The sequence below is a fragment of the Zonotrichia albicollis genome, chromosome Z (genome assembly GCF_047830755.1).
Source record: "Zonotrichia albicollis isolate bZonAlb1 chromosome Z, bZonAlb1.hap1, whole genome shotgun sequence".
NCBI classification, from domain to species: domain Eukaryota; kingdom Metazoa; phylum Chordata; class Aves; order Passeriformes; family Passerellidae; genus Zonotrichia; species Zonotrichia albicollis.
The window spans coordinates 8,866,227-8,882,567 of NC_133860.1; the positions used below are offsets into that span (position 1 = coordinate 8,866,227).

General features: G+C 45.3%; 1 protein-coding gene across 1 annotated transcript in view; it reads left to right on the forward strand.

The window, feature by feature from the left end:
- The window catches only part of LOXHD1 (lipoxygenase homology PLAT domains 1), a 79,708-nt gene that overhangs the window by 29,403 nt on the left and 33,964 nt on the right, over positions 1 to 16,341 (forward strand). The window contains exons 14-17 of the mRNA XM_005490126.4: positions 1,028 to 1,151; positions 4,700 to 4,908; positions 9,543 to 9,728; positions 13,713 to 13,840. Of these exons, the coding sequence (XP_005490183.3) occupies positions 1,028 to 1,151; positions 4,700 to 4,908; positions 9,543 to 9,728; positions 13,713 to 13,840 (647 nt within the window). The remainder of the gene's footprint in view (positions 1 to 1,027; positions 1,152 to 4,699; positions 4,909 to 9,542; positions 9,729 to 13,712; positions 13,841 to 16,341) is intronic.

Here is a 16,341-nt window from a genome sequence, read left to right on the forward strand (position 1 = left end):
CTTCAAACACAGCCACTGTTTCACATCACTCAGGTTTGCAGTATTCTGCCTCTTGTGATATTTGACCTGTACCTAATGAGCAGCCCTGGGAGAAGGAGCTGGGGGTGCTGTGGGTGAGAGCTGGGCCTGCCCCAGCCTGAACCCCCTGCCCTGGGCTGATCCCCAGCGTGGGCAGCAGGGCAGGGGGATCCTGCCCCTGTGCCCCTGGGCTCAGGTGAGAGCCCACCTGCAGAGCTGCCCCAGCCCTGGCTCCAGCAGCACAAGGAGCTGGAGCTGCTGCAGGAATCCAGAGGCACCAACATGATCAGAGGGATGGAGCAGCTCTGCTGAGAGAATTGGGACTGTTCAGCCTGAGAAGAGGCAGCTTTGGGGTGACCCAATTGTGGCTTTCCAGTACCTGAAAAGAGGTGACAAGAAAAATGGAGAGAGACAATTTAAAAGGGCCTGGAGTGATGGGACAGGATGGGTGTGGGTCCAGATTGAAAGAGAGATGGTTTAGATTTCATATTAGAAAAAATTCTTCCCTGTAAGGATGGGGAGCCGCTGAGGGTGCCCAGAGCAGCTCTGACTGTCCCTGGATCCCTGGCAGTGTCCAAGGTCAGGTTGGATGGGGCTTGGAGTGACCTGGGATAGTTGAAGGTGTCCCTGCCCATGGGGAGTTGGAGCAAGATGACATTTAAGGTCCCTTCTGTGATCCTATGAGCTCTGGCACTGCTCCATTGATCTGAATTTCAGACAGCCTCAGACAATTTCAGACAGGCAGCACAGAAAAGGTCACAACTCACAAGACTCTTATGTCTGTTATATTTTCTTTTAATGTAACACACATCCAAAACGGCCTGCCAGGGTTACCAATGAAGTAAATGAAAATCCACCAGTACAATACAAGTCACATTTATTCAAGCTACACTGACCAAAAAGGTACCTGGGGGACTAGAGGCATTTCTTCTCATGTTCTTGGAGGCACAAGGAAACGGGACACCACAAGAGCTCAGCCTGATTATTTTCCCAACCATTCCCCACTCAGAGCTACAATGGCGAGCGGAACAGCCTGGATGGAGCCTCGCTCAGTGTGTCCAGCCAGGACAGCAATGCCAACACGAAGGAGCCCAAAAAGTCCAGCCTGGTCAAGGCAGCAGAGGAAGGCTCACGTGAGTGGTTGTGGCTGAGTGTTTGGTTGCATGCATCCCTGTGCTCCTGGCTTTCAGTGCTTAAGTAGCTGTGTTCATCCTGCTGAAGAGCCAGGAGAGGCAGAACAATTACTACTCTTTCTTTGTGCTGTGACTGCTTTGGGAAAGGCTGGAGCAGGACTTGTGTTTCTGTGTTTGCAGTGCTTAAGAGGCTGTGTTCATCCTGCTGAAGAGCCAGGAGAGGCAGAACAATTACTTCTCTTTCTTTGTGCTGTGACTTCTTTGGGAAAGGCTGGATCAGGACTTGTGTTCCTGTGTTTGCTGCTTTTCCTGCAGCTCTCTGACCTCAGCAGTGGGATAAGTCATGAAATTCACAAAAAAATCCAGTGTTTCCAAACTGTTTGACTTAATTGAGATGGCATTTCAAGATGAAATGTTATTTAATTTGAATTTAAATGTGATTTATTTTTAGAACTTGTTAGGTGTCTTTTTCCTTGCCACACATAGTGTGCATCACAACAGCTGTTCCATGGGTCTAGTGGAGGGTGTCCCTGCCCATGGCAGGGGGGTTGGAATGAAATTAACTTTAAGGACCCTTTCAACCTTGCTTTTCTATGATTCCATGATTTATATACCCTTTTTATGACTACCTCGGTGTTCCAGGACAATGTCTTATGGGCTAAATTGAAACTACAGTTCTTTGATATCCTACACAAGGCCTTTTAGCTTTAGATTAAGATTTTAGATGTGTGATTACAATACTACATTTTACTGACTGAACAGCAGCTGCATCACAGTTACTGTCTGTCTATGTGCTTTTAATCCACAGCAAGCACAAAATGATTAAATTTATCTTAAGCTTCCATGGTAAATGAAGTGAAAATTATGTCATTTTCCTCCGGAGTTAAAGATAGCTCTCCAGGGGGACTCACACAGAGCCCAGAGGTGGTCACAGGGATGGTTTGCAGCTCCTCTGATGCCCAGTAGCTTGAGGTGTGTCAGCTGGGTTGCACATCCCACACCTTTCGCTTGGAGACAGATTTAATGCTGCAGATTGCTAAACCTGGCCTGCAACCCATGTGTCTTGGGGCAGCCCTCCTTTTGCAATCCCACATTGTGTTCAAATAAAAAAAATAAGTGATTTCCATGTTCCTTCTGATATTACTTCTCTGCAGTGACAATGGATAACATCTGCCACGTTGGCATCCCGTGTAGTTTCACAAATAATGGATGAAATATCATCATTTCCCAGGGGAGCTCCTCTCCAGCAGAGCTAGGAGAGCAGTTCCCATCGTCCCCATTGTGCCAGGGTGGTCCTTGTTCCCCTGAGCCCTGGAGCTTGTCATCACCACTATCTCTGCTCAGTGACATGGCCTTGTTAAGGAAACTGCTTCCTGAAGGAATGTCAGATTTCCTGAAGGAATGTCAGATAAGATGGACTGGGTGAGCCAGGCAACCATCTTCCCAGTGGGATAAGAAGCCAGCTCAGCTGGTTCACTCAGGAACTGGGAGTTGGCTGGGAAAGGGAGGGACTTTTGTCACTCAGCCCAGTCCTGACTGTGCTGAGATCAAACTGGCAAATGCCTCCGAGGGGCAGGAGGTGCAGGATGTGAGGATGGAGCTCAGGGAAGAGTCCTCTTGGCTAGGATGTGTCTGGAATCTGAACTGGGAACCTTCTCCCATGCTGGAGATGGCATGGATCGATCCCTAAGGAAACCCACACTCCTGAGAGGGGAACACATGGCCTCAAGCAGCCTGAGCCCTGAGCTGGCACTCAAGGACAAGGGGAGATGGGCTGGAGGACCTGGGGTGTCCTGCTGTGGCCTTTCCCGCAGGTTTTGCTTTCTCCTGTGTTTGAAAAAGGGGTAATATGAGTCCCAAATAAAGGGGGAGAGAAAAGGGAAGGAAGATAAACTAACTTAGGGATCCATTTTTCCAGTTTTCAGAGGAAAGAACAGCAAAGGATGTTTCCTGCCCTCTGATAGGAAGCTACTCTGGATCTCTCTGTCCATTATTTAAAGTGGGAAATTATAGCTACTCAAAGTTCTCATTTCTTTTTTATAGGTGTTTCAAGTACCTTGGGTTAAGGATCACCTAGAAATGCTGGTAGTTCTCTGAACCTAGTCTGTCACAGCAGAACAGGACAAAACCCATATGGAAGAAAATGTCCCTATTCAAAATATACTTTATTTTAAAGTCTGGAGATGTCCTAAACATGACCCCTTAATATATTCTTATAAAATCTACCTTGACTACAACTAAACCCCTTTCCTGCTAAATGCATCATTTTGGTGATATACCCACTAGAATGTAAATTATACCATAAATGGGAGGATAAATCTTGCCTAATCATCATCTCATTTTATGTTGGTACATAAAATCCTCAAATTGGGGCTGAACTAATCTTTTTGGGTTCTGCTTTGTCCAGAGGTAAGGACAGATTTGTTCCGCATGAATTTATGCCTTCTCTGATGCTGCAAAAGTATTCTGAGTGTGATGTGAATAGTACATATTTTCTAGTACAAAACCCACCTCAGAAATGTTGCTAGTCATCATAAAGCGAAATTAGATGTCATTTTTGGGTAATTTGAAAACCAGCCAAATTTTTTTTCGTCAACTTACAAACTTTTTTATTTTTAATCACAAGAGTGATGATGAAGCCAGGCTGCTTCGAGTCTGTGACGAAGCAAGTTTGAGAGCTCTGAGTCTTGTCAGAACTGTTTGAACATCCCTGCACAAATGTTCTGAGAAATCAAACGAGTATTCAGCGACCAATTCTGCACCGCCTGCTCGGCTTACCCAAATGAGCTTTTGGAAAGCCCTTGAAAAGCAGTCTGGCACTTCCTCCCTTTTGACAGCTGAACTGAAATTTCTGAAAACCACAGAAAAACCACCTCCTCTTTTACCAAGCCTTGCCCTGAAGGTTTTTCCCCCAACCAAAATGATTATGCAACACACAGAAATATTGAGCTACTTACCTTTAATACAATGAATTGTTCTCTTCTGTCTGGGTTTGTACAGGGATGCTGGAACCCTGAGCTGCCCCATAGATCACAGCAATCCTTGAATGAGGCACAAAGGAGAGCATTTGTGGTTGTTCTGGGACATTCAGTCAGTGATGGCTTACCTTGGAGTCAGCACAGATTTATTTGTCTTTATTGAATGGGGAGTGTAAGATCACTTTGGCCTAATAGCCTGTTTAAGATTTAGGTGCTCAGACTCATCTTCAGGAAGGTCTCTTGGTGTCAATAAGGATTCAGGCCTTCTGCTGTTCTGTCATGCGTTAGGGAGAAATCTGGACTTACAGCCTCCTTGAAGCCAGTAGGGTTGTCTGGGGAAATTAACCCTTGCAGAATTCAGTCCCAAGCGCGCCGTGGGAAAGTGGTCTCCAAAGCGCACTTGTGGCCCAACAAAGCATGATGTTATCACTTCTCCAAATGAATTCAATGGGATGTGAACCTATTTGGCACGCACAGCTGCTCCCTCTGATGGGATGGGTTTTCTCAAGTCTCATAGAAGTGCGTATGTGTGTGGGTTTTGTGATGAGCAAACCTCTCTCCGTGTGGCAGTGATCCCGTACCACATCACCGTCACGACGGGCACGGAGTACGACTCCAGCACCGACAGCCGCGTGTTCATCATCATCATGGGCCCGCAGAAGGTGCAGACTGAGAGGCTGTGGCTGGATCTCCCAGAAGGAAAGGACGAATTTGCAGATGGCTCTGTGGAGAAATTTTCAGTTTGGGGCCGAGACGTTGGGGAGATCAAAAAAGTGGAGGTATGTTGTGAACGCAGCGCGAGCGCCGGAGGTGTATGAAATACGTGGCCAAATAAAGCACGTGGTTCTGTTATTCTTAGCAGTGGAGGAAAGGCTCTTGGATCTAAAAGGAATGTAAACAAGACTTTGCTGATGAGATTTTGCATGCCTCTGAACCTGTAAATAAGTATGCTTTACTTTGCATAAAACCAGGATCCTCATGAAGCGGAAGAGAATTGTGAATTGTAAAGAAGTTATAACACATCCCAGTTTTGCCCCATCCCTGGCACTGCTTTTTCTTACTCAATCTCTGCTATTGCCAGATGCAGTGAAGCTTCCCAGGATGCAGTTCTTCATTGGTCTTTTTTCCTAGTTGATTTTTTTCACTACTTCCAATAGGGTTTCATAAATTGTGAGAAACACATCTTGTATAATTTCCCAGATAAACAGGAAAATTGTTTTCACAGCTTGGAGGACACAGACTTAGAGAAGAAAATTAATCATAATTTGTAAGTAATGTGCTCAAACAGATTTCGGTACAGGAACCATTTTTTCTGTTATGGCTCAGGGAGACACAATTTGCATAGACTTTCCATCACCGGGCTTAAACTTGGCATGAATATTCCAGAGCGTTTGTGTACATCATTCTTGTTTCATATGGCAGTTCCACCTCCTTAAAGCTTGCTCCAGCCCCTCAAGTACTGAAACCCACAGCATCTGAGGACTCTGGGAGCCTATTTAATTTTGGTTTTACCACATCCCTTTGCAGAAGTAATCCTATCTGTTGATGTGTGTGCCTGTATAATGAGAAAGAGACAAGAAAGAAAGAGAAATCCTAACTAATAAGAAAATCTTTGCATCAGTATGTCCTGCTGTTGCAGCTGAGGGACTATCACTCACACTGACTTTCACTCAAGCAATGAATTCTGACATCTTGAGAAATCTCTGTACCAGATTTGAGTTTATTATCAAGCCATTTTCTTAATGCACTCCCAGTTATTATGTGTATCAGTGGCACTTTCTGTCTGGCCCATCTCGAGGTCAAACTTTTTATAGTGAAGCAAGTGCATCAATCCTTCTCTTCCACATTGTGCACACAGGGAAACAGCCATGGAGTGGGACAGAGAGGGAGGAAAATAACAGTGTCACCCTCAGGGTCAGAGAGACAGGAAGAACAACCTGCAGAAAGAAATATAAAAGGATGCTGGAAAAGATACAGTGACTAGGGTAGGGAATGAGTAGAAAAAAGAAGTAGGAGAAGACACTTTGAAATAGGCAGAAGCAAGGCAAAAATTAATTTGAAAAGGAATACAAATGGGAAAGAAGATAAAAGGTTGGAAATAAAACGTAGAGAGCTAGGAAAAGAAATAACATATATCTTTCAGGCTGGTGATGTTCTCTGCACTCTTTCACCCCTGTACTGAGTGATCTCACCAGCCTGCTGCCTCACCCCTGGCTCCCTGTTCCCTTCTGGTTTGTGACTCCCCAGCTCGCAGCTGAAGGAGCCACCTGCTCCTGGCCTTCTGCCTTCCCTCACGCAGTGCCCTCAGCTTGGAAGGTCCCCTCTTTTGGACCCGTGTCCCAGGGATGACATTGATGTGCTAGTCTGCCGTGGTTGCCATGGCACCAGCCCGCGTTTTCCTTCTAGAAAATTGCAGTGTTCGGGGACATTGCAGAAAATTGCTAGTTATCTACTTGGGGAAAAGTGAGGAACAGTTCGTTCTTGGGTTTGGCATTTGTCTGTTTGTGTGGAAGGTGAAAAGTTCTGAGTGTGAGTTACCATGTGAAAACAGCACAGTATGAGGATTAAGTTTCCAGGAGCCCTCTGTACAACCCAGGCAGCAGACTGTACATTTAGCAGGGCGGTGAGATTTGCAGTGTGATTCTACTCCCGGTTTGGTATTATGCACCTGCTACAAATGCACTCCACTGAGAGCAGAAACAGTGGAACATGAAGTAATTTGAAAGGGCCACATTTATTCCTGTCTTGTAAGCCCACAGATATAATATTTACTACTGGTGGACTTTAATAGACACTCTGACATGAAAACAAATAACACAAGTTATTCGGTGTAGACACTTTATACTGTGTTTTCAAAGTAATTTTGAGTATTTCTTCTCTACATGAATGAAAGTATCTCTGTTCCTAGACTGTTGCTGCTGCAGAGAGACACAGGTATGTCTAGGAGAGTCCTGCATTGGTTTGTTTTCACAAATGTCTTCTGGTTCAAAGCCTCTCCCCACCATAAGCACAGAGGAAGATCAAGGACACTGAAATGTTGCAAATGCAAGTCCAGTCCCTCAGGGACTAGGGACCTGACCCTCAGGTCTCTCTAGTATTCCCTGAACATTCTTTCCACAAATATTCTCTCAGATTTTCCCTCTGCCACTGTGCTCAGTTTCTATGTGATCCTGAGCTGCTCAGTATAAATTGTGAATCTCAGTCTCAGTGAAGTGCAGTCCCTCCTCCCACAGAAGGACAGGAGGAGCAAGGTGTAAAGGTTTTCAAACAGCCCAAGTAAGGATCCACCTGCCTTTGAAACTGTCACTCTAATTTAGCTCAAACATCTCAGCCCAAACCACTTGCTGTGATATTGGTATGCACATGCAGGCTATGCTGCTGGTGTGGCCATGGCTTGGCATTATTCCATTGGCATGGTCTGTCTGAAGATCTGCCTGGAATTGAAACCCAAATCCTGGTGCTCTGCTCCTGAAGTCCAGCCACAGGGAAGTCTTGGCTGACACAGATGGAATTTGATTAAATTTTGTCACAAAATTTACATTGTTCTTGAGGTCTTTGGAAAGCTGTTAGTGCACAGGTTCTCCAAGGCAGCTGGATGCGCAGGTTGTTTCCTTCTGGCTGTCACTGATACCAAAGAAGTTAAAGTTTGCTGTGAAGATGTGGCAGCTAGCAAGGTCTTGGAAAGAAACTTTGCACAGGGAAGCTGTGCAAAGATGGATATCCCATCATGGAAGTGTCCAAGGCCAGGCTGGATGGGGCTTGGAGCAGCCTGGATAGTGGAAGGTGTCCCTGCCCATGGCAGCAGGGTTGGAATGAGATGGGCTTTCAAGTCCTTTATGATTCTATAATGTGAGCAAGTAGGGGTGTGCAATGAACCCAAAAGACCAGCTAATTTTATGAGGCTCATTAGGATTTTCCCTCCAGCCACTTTGTCACTGCAGAACCATGGCCCTCTTTCCCCACTGCCACATCCATGCCATCCTGCAGCAGAGCTGCACTAAGACACTGACTTTGGGCTCAGCCAAGCTGGCAGGGAGGGAATGGGAAGGCAAATGTTATATTCCCATTCACCTCACACCCCAAGAATCTGAGGATTAATGCATCCATTGTAGAGTTGAATTTCCCTAGTGGTTAGCTCTAATTTTCTGCAGCTGCACAGACATTAGTACAGCAATAATACTCCTAATAGCAGTGATGGCTGAGACCGTCAGACAGAAAAGATCACTTGGTTTTGGGAAAAAAATAGATACCACAGATATATCACCCTAGATGAATCTGTTATTAAAAATTGCTTTCTGAGCCTCCCTAAATATCCTAATAATTTAAAAACAAAAACCAGTGAGGTATTTGGATTAAGGACCTCATTTTCCTGGAAACGACAGAAACAACATTTTCTCTGAAAATAATTAAGTGCGGTTAGGTCTTTTATGGACAGATAGCTCATTGGAATGACTGACCAAGGTTGATACATTAACTTGGATACATAATTTTGCTTCCAAGTCTGCCCCAGGTTGAATTCCCTACCTTCTTTAAGAGAGACACATGTAGGTTCTTGGAGGGATTTACACTGTCAACATTGTTTTGTTGCTGATATACCTGCAGGAACCCTGGTTTTTGGCAGATTTAGTTCCAGGTGGGCTCTGGATTTCATAACTAACTCATTCCTGCACTGTCTCTGTATTTCTGCAGGATCTCTGGCCCTGCTGCCACCTCTAGTGTTCTTCCTCTTTCCACTTAAATTTTTTCAGGAGCTCATTGCTAATCCATGCAGGCTTGTGGCCACCCTTATGTGCCTTCCTGGTCTCCAGGACAGATCATTCTTGAGGCTGGAGGAGGTGGTCCTTGAAAATCAACCAGCTACAGATGTAAGCTCCATCTGCTGTCTCCTGTACAAAGACAGAGCTTTTGCAGACCAAGGGGATGGGAAGCAGAGAAAGAACCTCATACATTCAGTTCACTGTTATGTGGATTTGTGAGGGAAGTGCTTGTAATAATACACGTGGGTGTTTGCTGAACGTCTTTCCTCTTGTCTATAAAGCTTTGAATAATCACTTCCAAGTGTAGTGACAGAAGTGGAAAGGTTTGTAAAGGTGGAGAAGTGTGTCTGCTGCCAAGTGAAAATGAGCATATAGAGGTCTATGGTGCAGGAGCAGAGTGACAAGAGGCTGGACGTGTTTCATGTAGGTCAGTCCAGTCTTCCTTGCCTCTTTTCTGAGACTGGCCTTCCCTCATGCACAGCAGCTGATGGCCTGAGCTCCTTGTCCATGGCAATGGCACCATTTCCCTCCATTCCCATGAGGAATGGTTTGCTGTGATGGTGTGCACAGCCTCTGAGTCTCTCCTTGCCAGGTGAATCACCCCGTCCCAGAGAAATCCCCTTTCCCAGGAGGAGTTTTCTCTCTGTCCCTCACAGGTGGGGCATGATGGTGCTACCCCCGAGAGCTGCTGGATGATGGAAGAGCTCACCATCGTCGTGCCCACCAAAGGCGTCATGTACAACTTTGTCTGCAAGTGCTGGCTGGCCAGAGACAAAGGGGACGGGCTCACCTCACGGATCCTCAACATCCTGGATGCAGAATGTGTTAACATTGGCATCAAGGTAGGCACCAGGCTCCCTCTGTGCCTTTGGCTGCTGCAGGGAGCTCTGCTGGCATAGCTCATGTGCCAGCAGCTCTCATGCCTTGACTTTTGTAAGTGGCTTGAGCCTTCCCCTTCCCCTTCCCCTTCCCTTCCCTTCCCTTCCCTTCCCTTCCCTTCCCTTCCCTTCCCTTCCCTTCCCTTCCCTTCCCTTCCCTTCCCTTCCCTTCCCTTCCCTTCCCTTCCCTTCCCTTCCCTTCCCTTCCCTTCCCTTCCCTTCCCTTCCCTTCCCTTCCCTTCCCTTCCCTTCCCTTCCCTTCCCTTCCCTTCCCTTCCCTTCCCTTCCCTTCCCTTCCCTTCCCTTCCCTTCCCTTCCCTTCCCTTCCCTTCCCTTCCCTTCCCTTCCCTTCCCTTCCCTTCCCTTCCCTTCCCTTCCCTTCCCTTCCCCTTCCCCTTCCCTTCCCTTCCCTTCCCTTCCCTTCCCTTCCCTTCCCTTCCCTTCCCTTCCCTTCCCTTCCCTTCCCTTCCCTTCCCTTCCCTTCCCTTCCCTTCCCTTCCCTTCCCTTCCCTTCCCTTCCCTTCCCTTCCCTTCCCTTCCCTTCCCTTCCCTTCCCTTCCCTTCCCTTCCCTTCCCTTCCCTTCCCTTCCCTTCCCTTCCCTTCCCTTCCCTTCCCTTCCCTTCCCTTCCCCTCCCCCTCCCCCTCCCCCTCCCCCTCCCCCTCCCCCTCCCCCTCCCCCTCCCCCTCCCCCTCCCCCTTCCCTTTCCCCTTCCCCTTCCTATGTTATCTTATTAGCAAAATCTTTAGGTTTGGTTTAGGACCACGACTGTTTAGGGCCGTGTTCAGTGAGGCTGGCTGGATGCAGCCATGGCAGAGTGGGAGGGCAGAGCAGGTGGGCACAGCTCAGCAGCCTGTCCTCATCTTGTCACCCACTGGGTCACCTGGTACCCCTGGAGTGGGAGCATCTGCAAGGTGAAGGATTACTTGTAACTCATCAGATTAGAGCAGGGCAAATATCCTAATGTTTTCATCCCTCCATGATGTGACTACATACCAAATTTTCTAACAGGAGATAGGGAAATAAATAATTACTGGAAGTTATTGAAACGTGAAAACATTTGTAAGCCTGATTTTTTGTGAGAATAACTAATGAAAGTTGAATCAGTGATGAATAAAACTCTATCTTTTTTTCATTCAAATATATGAATTTTGAAGTAATATCTGCTGCTGTATTTCAAACAAGTACAAATTGGAAAGCTGAGCTATGCTGATTTTGGATGTAAGATTTGTAGCACAAAAACAGTCTGGATGAATGTGACAATAACACTGTGTTTAAATACCTGTGTGGCAATTTAAAATCTCTACAGATGTGCTTCTATTTACAATCAGGTTACACTTTCATAGTACATTATTTTTTCTTTATGCTGCTCTTGATCCCCAAGCTAAAGATATTCTCCTGAAATCTTTCTTGTACCCCAGACATGCAAAAAATTGATAACTTTTTCAGCATTTGTGAAGGATTCACCAAATCAATGCAGATTTCAGTAGTGGAATTGACCTAAGAGGGTATTAAAACCTTCCTCAGACTTAATACCAAGGTTAAAACCAATCTCATAAAAAATGCCCCATCTGTTGTTTAACCTCCTGGATGAGGTTTCCAGGCCCCTATTGGTGAGCTGATGGCTTGCCCATAGATTGAAGTGGATCTTAATGAAGACTTATGTCCAGTCTTCCTTTAACAGCACAATCCTGAATATTTATTTTCATAAACACGCCAAAAATAGACATATCTAGCAACAATTTTTTTTCCCTGTGATGTTGGGCCAGAAACTTGATGGGAGACTTGAAGGAAATCTGGGCAGATGCTTGGGACATGAAAACAGAAGTGAGCATTTGACTTTCTGATCAGTCTCCTAGTTGAGGGAATTTGGGACTATTCCCTCGTTAATAGCTGTAGTTAAAAACTGAGTCTTACAGGCATTTTCGAGTTCAAAGACAACTGATATGTTTAGCATCATTGGGAAGATTAATACTTTTCTAATTTTTTTGTCTGCTTGGCTTTTGTACAGCCCTGCGTACTCATTTCAACTTAATTTTCTTCTTGGCTTGATATTCCCTCTTTCTGCTTTAAATTGAGTATTTGTTTTCCCATAGTTGGAGAAATTACTCAATGTCCACCACAGCCATTAGAAGCCTTCAATACAGTGGTAAAAGAGTTTTTCTCCTTCATGTAAAAAAATAGGATGCATTGCTAAGATTTAAAATACGTGTGGATGAATATGTGATCAACAGGTTACTCACGTTCAAACAAATGTGAAAAATATTTTTTATATCCTATTATTCCTTTTCACTGTTTATTTATGTGGCAGCCAAAGTTCAGGCCAATAAAACTAGGCTAGCAGGGCACTATTTAAAATATGTTTCTGTGAGCTGTTTCTTGATATTCCTCCACGTCTTAAAGAAGTCGTGGTACCATAGCTATGATCTTGGAAGCATCTAAGTGGTCTAGAAGTCTTAAAACCCCTGATGACCATTGGGATTTACACATTTTTGACATGTTTATTCAGAGTCTTATTGTCCCCACATCAGGAGAATAGAACAAAATTAGGCTAGTAAGGTGAAAACTGTAGAAAACATCTTTTCCCAAACTGGCATGCCTTCAGTGCAGGCAAGTTCTGGGAGGACTCTGCAGCTGATGCAGCAGTGGATGTCCCCTTGGAGAGCAGGACAGCTGAATCTTTATACCACAAAGAGTGTTCTGATGTATAAACCTCCAAACTATTAGTGATATTGGAATAAACATTGCCCAGATAAACACCGACATTTTGGAGGAAACAGCCAAGAAAAGGGAACAATTGTTTTCCTGGGAAACCCTTTTTTTAAAATTAGCAAGAAATTGGTGCAGTACAGAGCTGGAGTGCTGGAGGTGACCAGGCAGAGACACTTGGTAGCAGAGGGTTGGAAACCCAGCTGTTGATGTGATAGTTGTGACTCCTCTGAAGAAGCAGCTTAAGAGATCTTCATCACTGGTGTTGCAACAGGACAAGGGATAACAGGTTTAAACTGAGGGAAGGTTGACTTGGATTAGATAAAAGGAAGAATTTCTTTACACTGAGGGCGATGAGGCCCTGGCCCAGGGTGCCCAGAGGAGCTGTGGCTGCCTCTGGATCCCTGAAATTGTCCCAGCCCAGGCTGGGCAGAGCTTGGATCAACCTGGGATAGTGGGAGGTGTCCCTGCCCATGGCAGAGGGTAGAACAGGATGAGCTTTAAATGTCCCTTTCAACACAATCCATCCAGTGATTCTGAAATTCAGATGTTGTCACAATAAATGTGTCTCTTTCGAGACTGAGAAAATCTGTAGAAAAGGTCATAGATGGAAAGTCCTGTAGTAAGTTTTGATGCCTAACTTTGCCTCTGAAAACAATGGTGTGGAGAAGAAACAAGAAGGTGTGTTGGAACCTTTTCTGTCAATGAAGCAGATACCCAGGAAAGCCTGCTGCCTTGTGAAGGCTGACCTAGAACAGAAACTAGACAGAGCTACAGAATAAAGTAGGGATTTATTAGGAGGCCTCAATGGATACACTTTGGGGAGTACAAGAGCTACACCCAAGATGAACCAAAATGGTCACAAAATGCACGACCAGCCATGAGGTCTCTCACTTTTGTAAGTTCTGCTCTATTTGCACATTGGAATTAATTGTCCAATTACACCTTTAGGTTATGAAGTCCCATCCTTCTTGTTTTTATCTCTTCAGTCCATGTTGTTTATGCTCTTGGGCCTGAAATTTGGATCATTTGTCCTAGGTGCCCAGCTAGAGAAGGAATTGTTTTGTCTCTCTGCTCTGTGAACAGATCTCACCATCCCCTAATATGAAGCTCAGACCCACACTCTAAAGCAGCACAGAATCTGAAAAATATAAAAAAAGTAAAACCTGAGGCATCAGCCTAGTTTGGCTTGGGTTAAGGACAGCTGTTTAAATTTCTGATTGTTTCCAACCCTCCCCAGATCCTCTACGAAGTCACGGTTGTGACCGGCGACATCGAAGGCGGCGGCACTGATGCCAATATTTTCATGACTGTCTTTGGATCCAATGGGAACACTGAGGAGCTGCTGCTGGAAAAAAATGGGGACAGGTACAGTAGCTGTCATTTTTGTTGGTTAGAAGTGGAGTGATGGCAGATTTTAGTGTCGAGTCAAGAAGCACTCGGAGCTTTGATCCTGCTCCCACTGAAACACAAACATTTACTCCCACTGACATTATAGATTCAGACTCGGGCCCCTTGTAAGTATTTCTGTCAGATTTTTAGCAAAGCAAAGGAAAAGAGAGCACTGTATAGCCAGGGAAAACACCCTTTGTTATTTGTGCAAGTTTTGTTTAACCTGTTCCTCAGTGGCTTTAGAGATAAGCATCTTGAACAAAAGTATGAAGTCCTGTATTGTCCCCAAGAAGAACTGTGAACACTGCCCAGGATTGCACTGGGAAATGGATGGATGGTGGCAGAGAACGCTGCTACGAATGCCCTGATTTTACTAAAAAAGACGAACCTCATGTTTTCTTCAGCAAAAACAGCTAACAAACACTATAACCCTAGCCTGATGCCAGCACTTCCATAAGCCAAAAAAACCCACACATGCCACCACTCATCCACTTCCCAATGCTTATTTGTTCCCTCCTAGCACCTTCCCTAGTACAGAAAGCTTTGGCATGCTCAAGAATGAACCGTCTTTCAGTGGCATCATGCTTAAATTTTATTAATTTATTAGCTGTGATCTTATTCAGTAAGGCATCTACAGAGCATCGAAGGGTGGGAGCTTTTGGCCACATCGTTTGAGCTCAGCTTGCTGAGGGAATTCTGGATAACTGAAAGGATAAGGTGCACCTTGCACAGAGGTGTTTGCTCAGGGAATGTTTCACTTGAAGCTGTTATAGCAGAGTGGGTGTCTGGACAAACATAGCTAAGATTGAGAGCTTCATGTGTCTAGTTAGTGACAAGCACGAGCCTTGTCTGTTGTGGTAAAAAATGCAGCAGGGGTGCTGTTGACTAAAATATCTGTGAGAAACACAGCTGAGTCATGCAGGAAACCACAGCTCTTGGGGCTTGCTGCTCCCCACCCCTGAGGAACATCCAACATGTGGGGCAATGCCCCTGGCTTACCAGCAAGTGTGGCCTTCAGTGGCACCCCTCTTACCCTGGGCAAGCCCAAACTGGCCTGTCTTCCACTCATTCTACTTTAATCCTCACACTCAGCCTTGGTAGGCAGGAAAATGGACCACTGATGTTTGGAGTCAGAAATTACTCCAGCAAAGCAGATTTCTCATCTGGGTGTGTCAAGCAAAAATCTCAAAAGGGGATCAAGACATCTCCAGCCCCTCAGGAGCATAGCTGTAGATTTGCTGCTTCTGGGGCAAGCCATACCCCTAAACTTTGTGGCCTCTAAAAACACATCCCATCTGTCTACACGGGTGGGATGGACAATCTCTGATATAAGAGTATGAAAATGCAATGCAGGAGAATAGAAAAGGCTCTGTGTTTTTAATTGCTTGGGTTATCATCTGACAGTAGAGGAGCTGTGAAAGGTGTTGAAAAATCACTGGGGCTGTGTAAAGAAAAGGAAGCGTAAGGCACAACTCTTACTATGTTAATATCCCCAGGATGCTGTGCTATTCTGCTGGCACATCTCTGCATCACACCTCCAACTGTACAGAGCTCTTGTCATCTCATTAGCACCCTCTGCAGAGGACATTCGTGTCCCCAAATTCACATCCTGCCGCTTCCACACCACTGCCACCAGTCTTCATCCAGCTGTTAACAGCACAGGCTCTCCTGGCTCCTTTCCACATGGAAATCTCTCCAGCCCTTGCACCAGCAGAGCAGGGGATGGGGGAGAGCTGCTGCAACCCAATGGTAAAAGGCTCTTCATCTTTATTGGGGCCATCCAGTGCCAATTCACTCACAGCAGCTTAGTGTATTACCAAGAGCCGTCTGTCTAACCTGCCACAGATTTAAGGCAATTTTTGCTACATTACACTTATTGCCAAGACCCCTGGGCAATGGAAATATTTATAAGGGCAGGCATGGGTAGGAAAGCTTAATGAAATCCTGTAGATAAATGGTTCAGTGTCCTGAAAAGGGAATAGCAGCAGTCAGCTTGTCTGGCTACTTCTTCTCTTCTCAATTTTATTTTTTTTTCAGGTTTATGTTCATCTTCATACAAATTAGGGATAGCAAAGAGCTTCTGGGTCACCCAGTTTGTCACTTTGGCAATCACTTCCCTCTAGTACTTTCCTCTTGGAAGAAGCAGATGGGCATCAGTGTTCAGTGTTCAGTGTACAAACTTCAAACAAGGCATTTGCCGAAGATAAAGAATGTTTTATTTTGCTAGCAGACATTTTAGCTTAGAGCCGCTCAACCTGGAAAGCCTCAGAGTGAGAGATTTCTATGAAGCTTTGTAGGTAATAGTGATTGTAATAAAAACTGATCATAGGATCACAGGACAATTCAGACTGGAAGGGTCACACCTTTTTGTTAAATAGATGTGGAAATCAATCCAGTCCAGGGACAAAAGTACATTGTATTTCTCACAGTGAGACAGGCTGCCTCAGTATCCGGTACCACAAGAAAGACAAATAAGA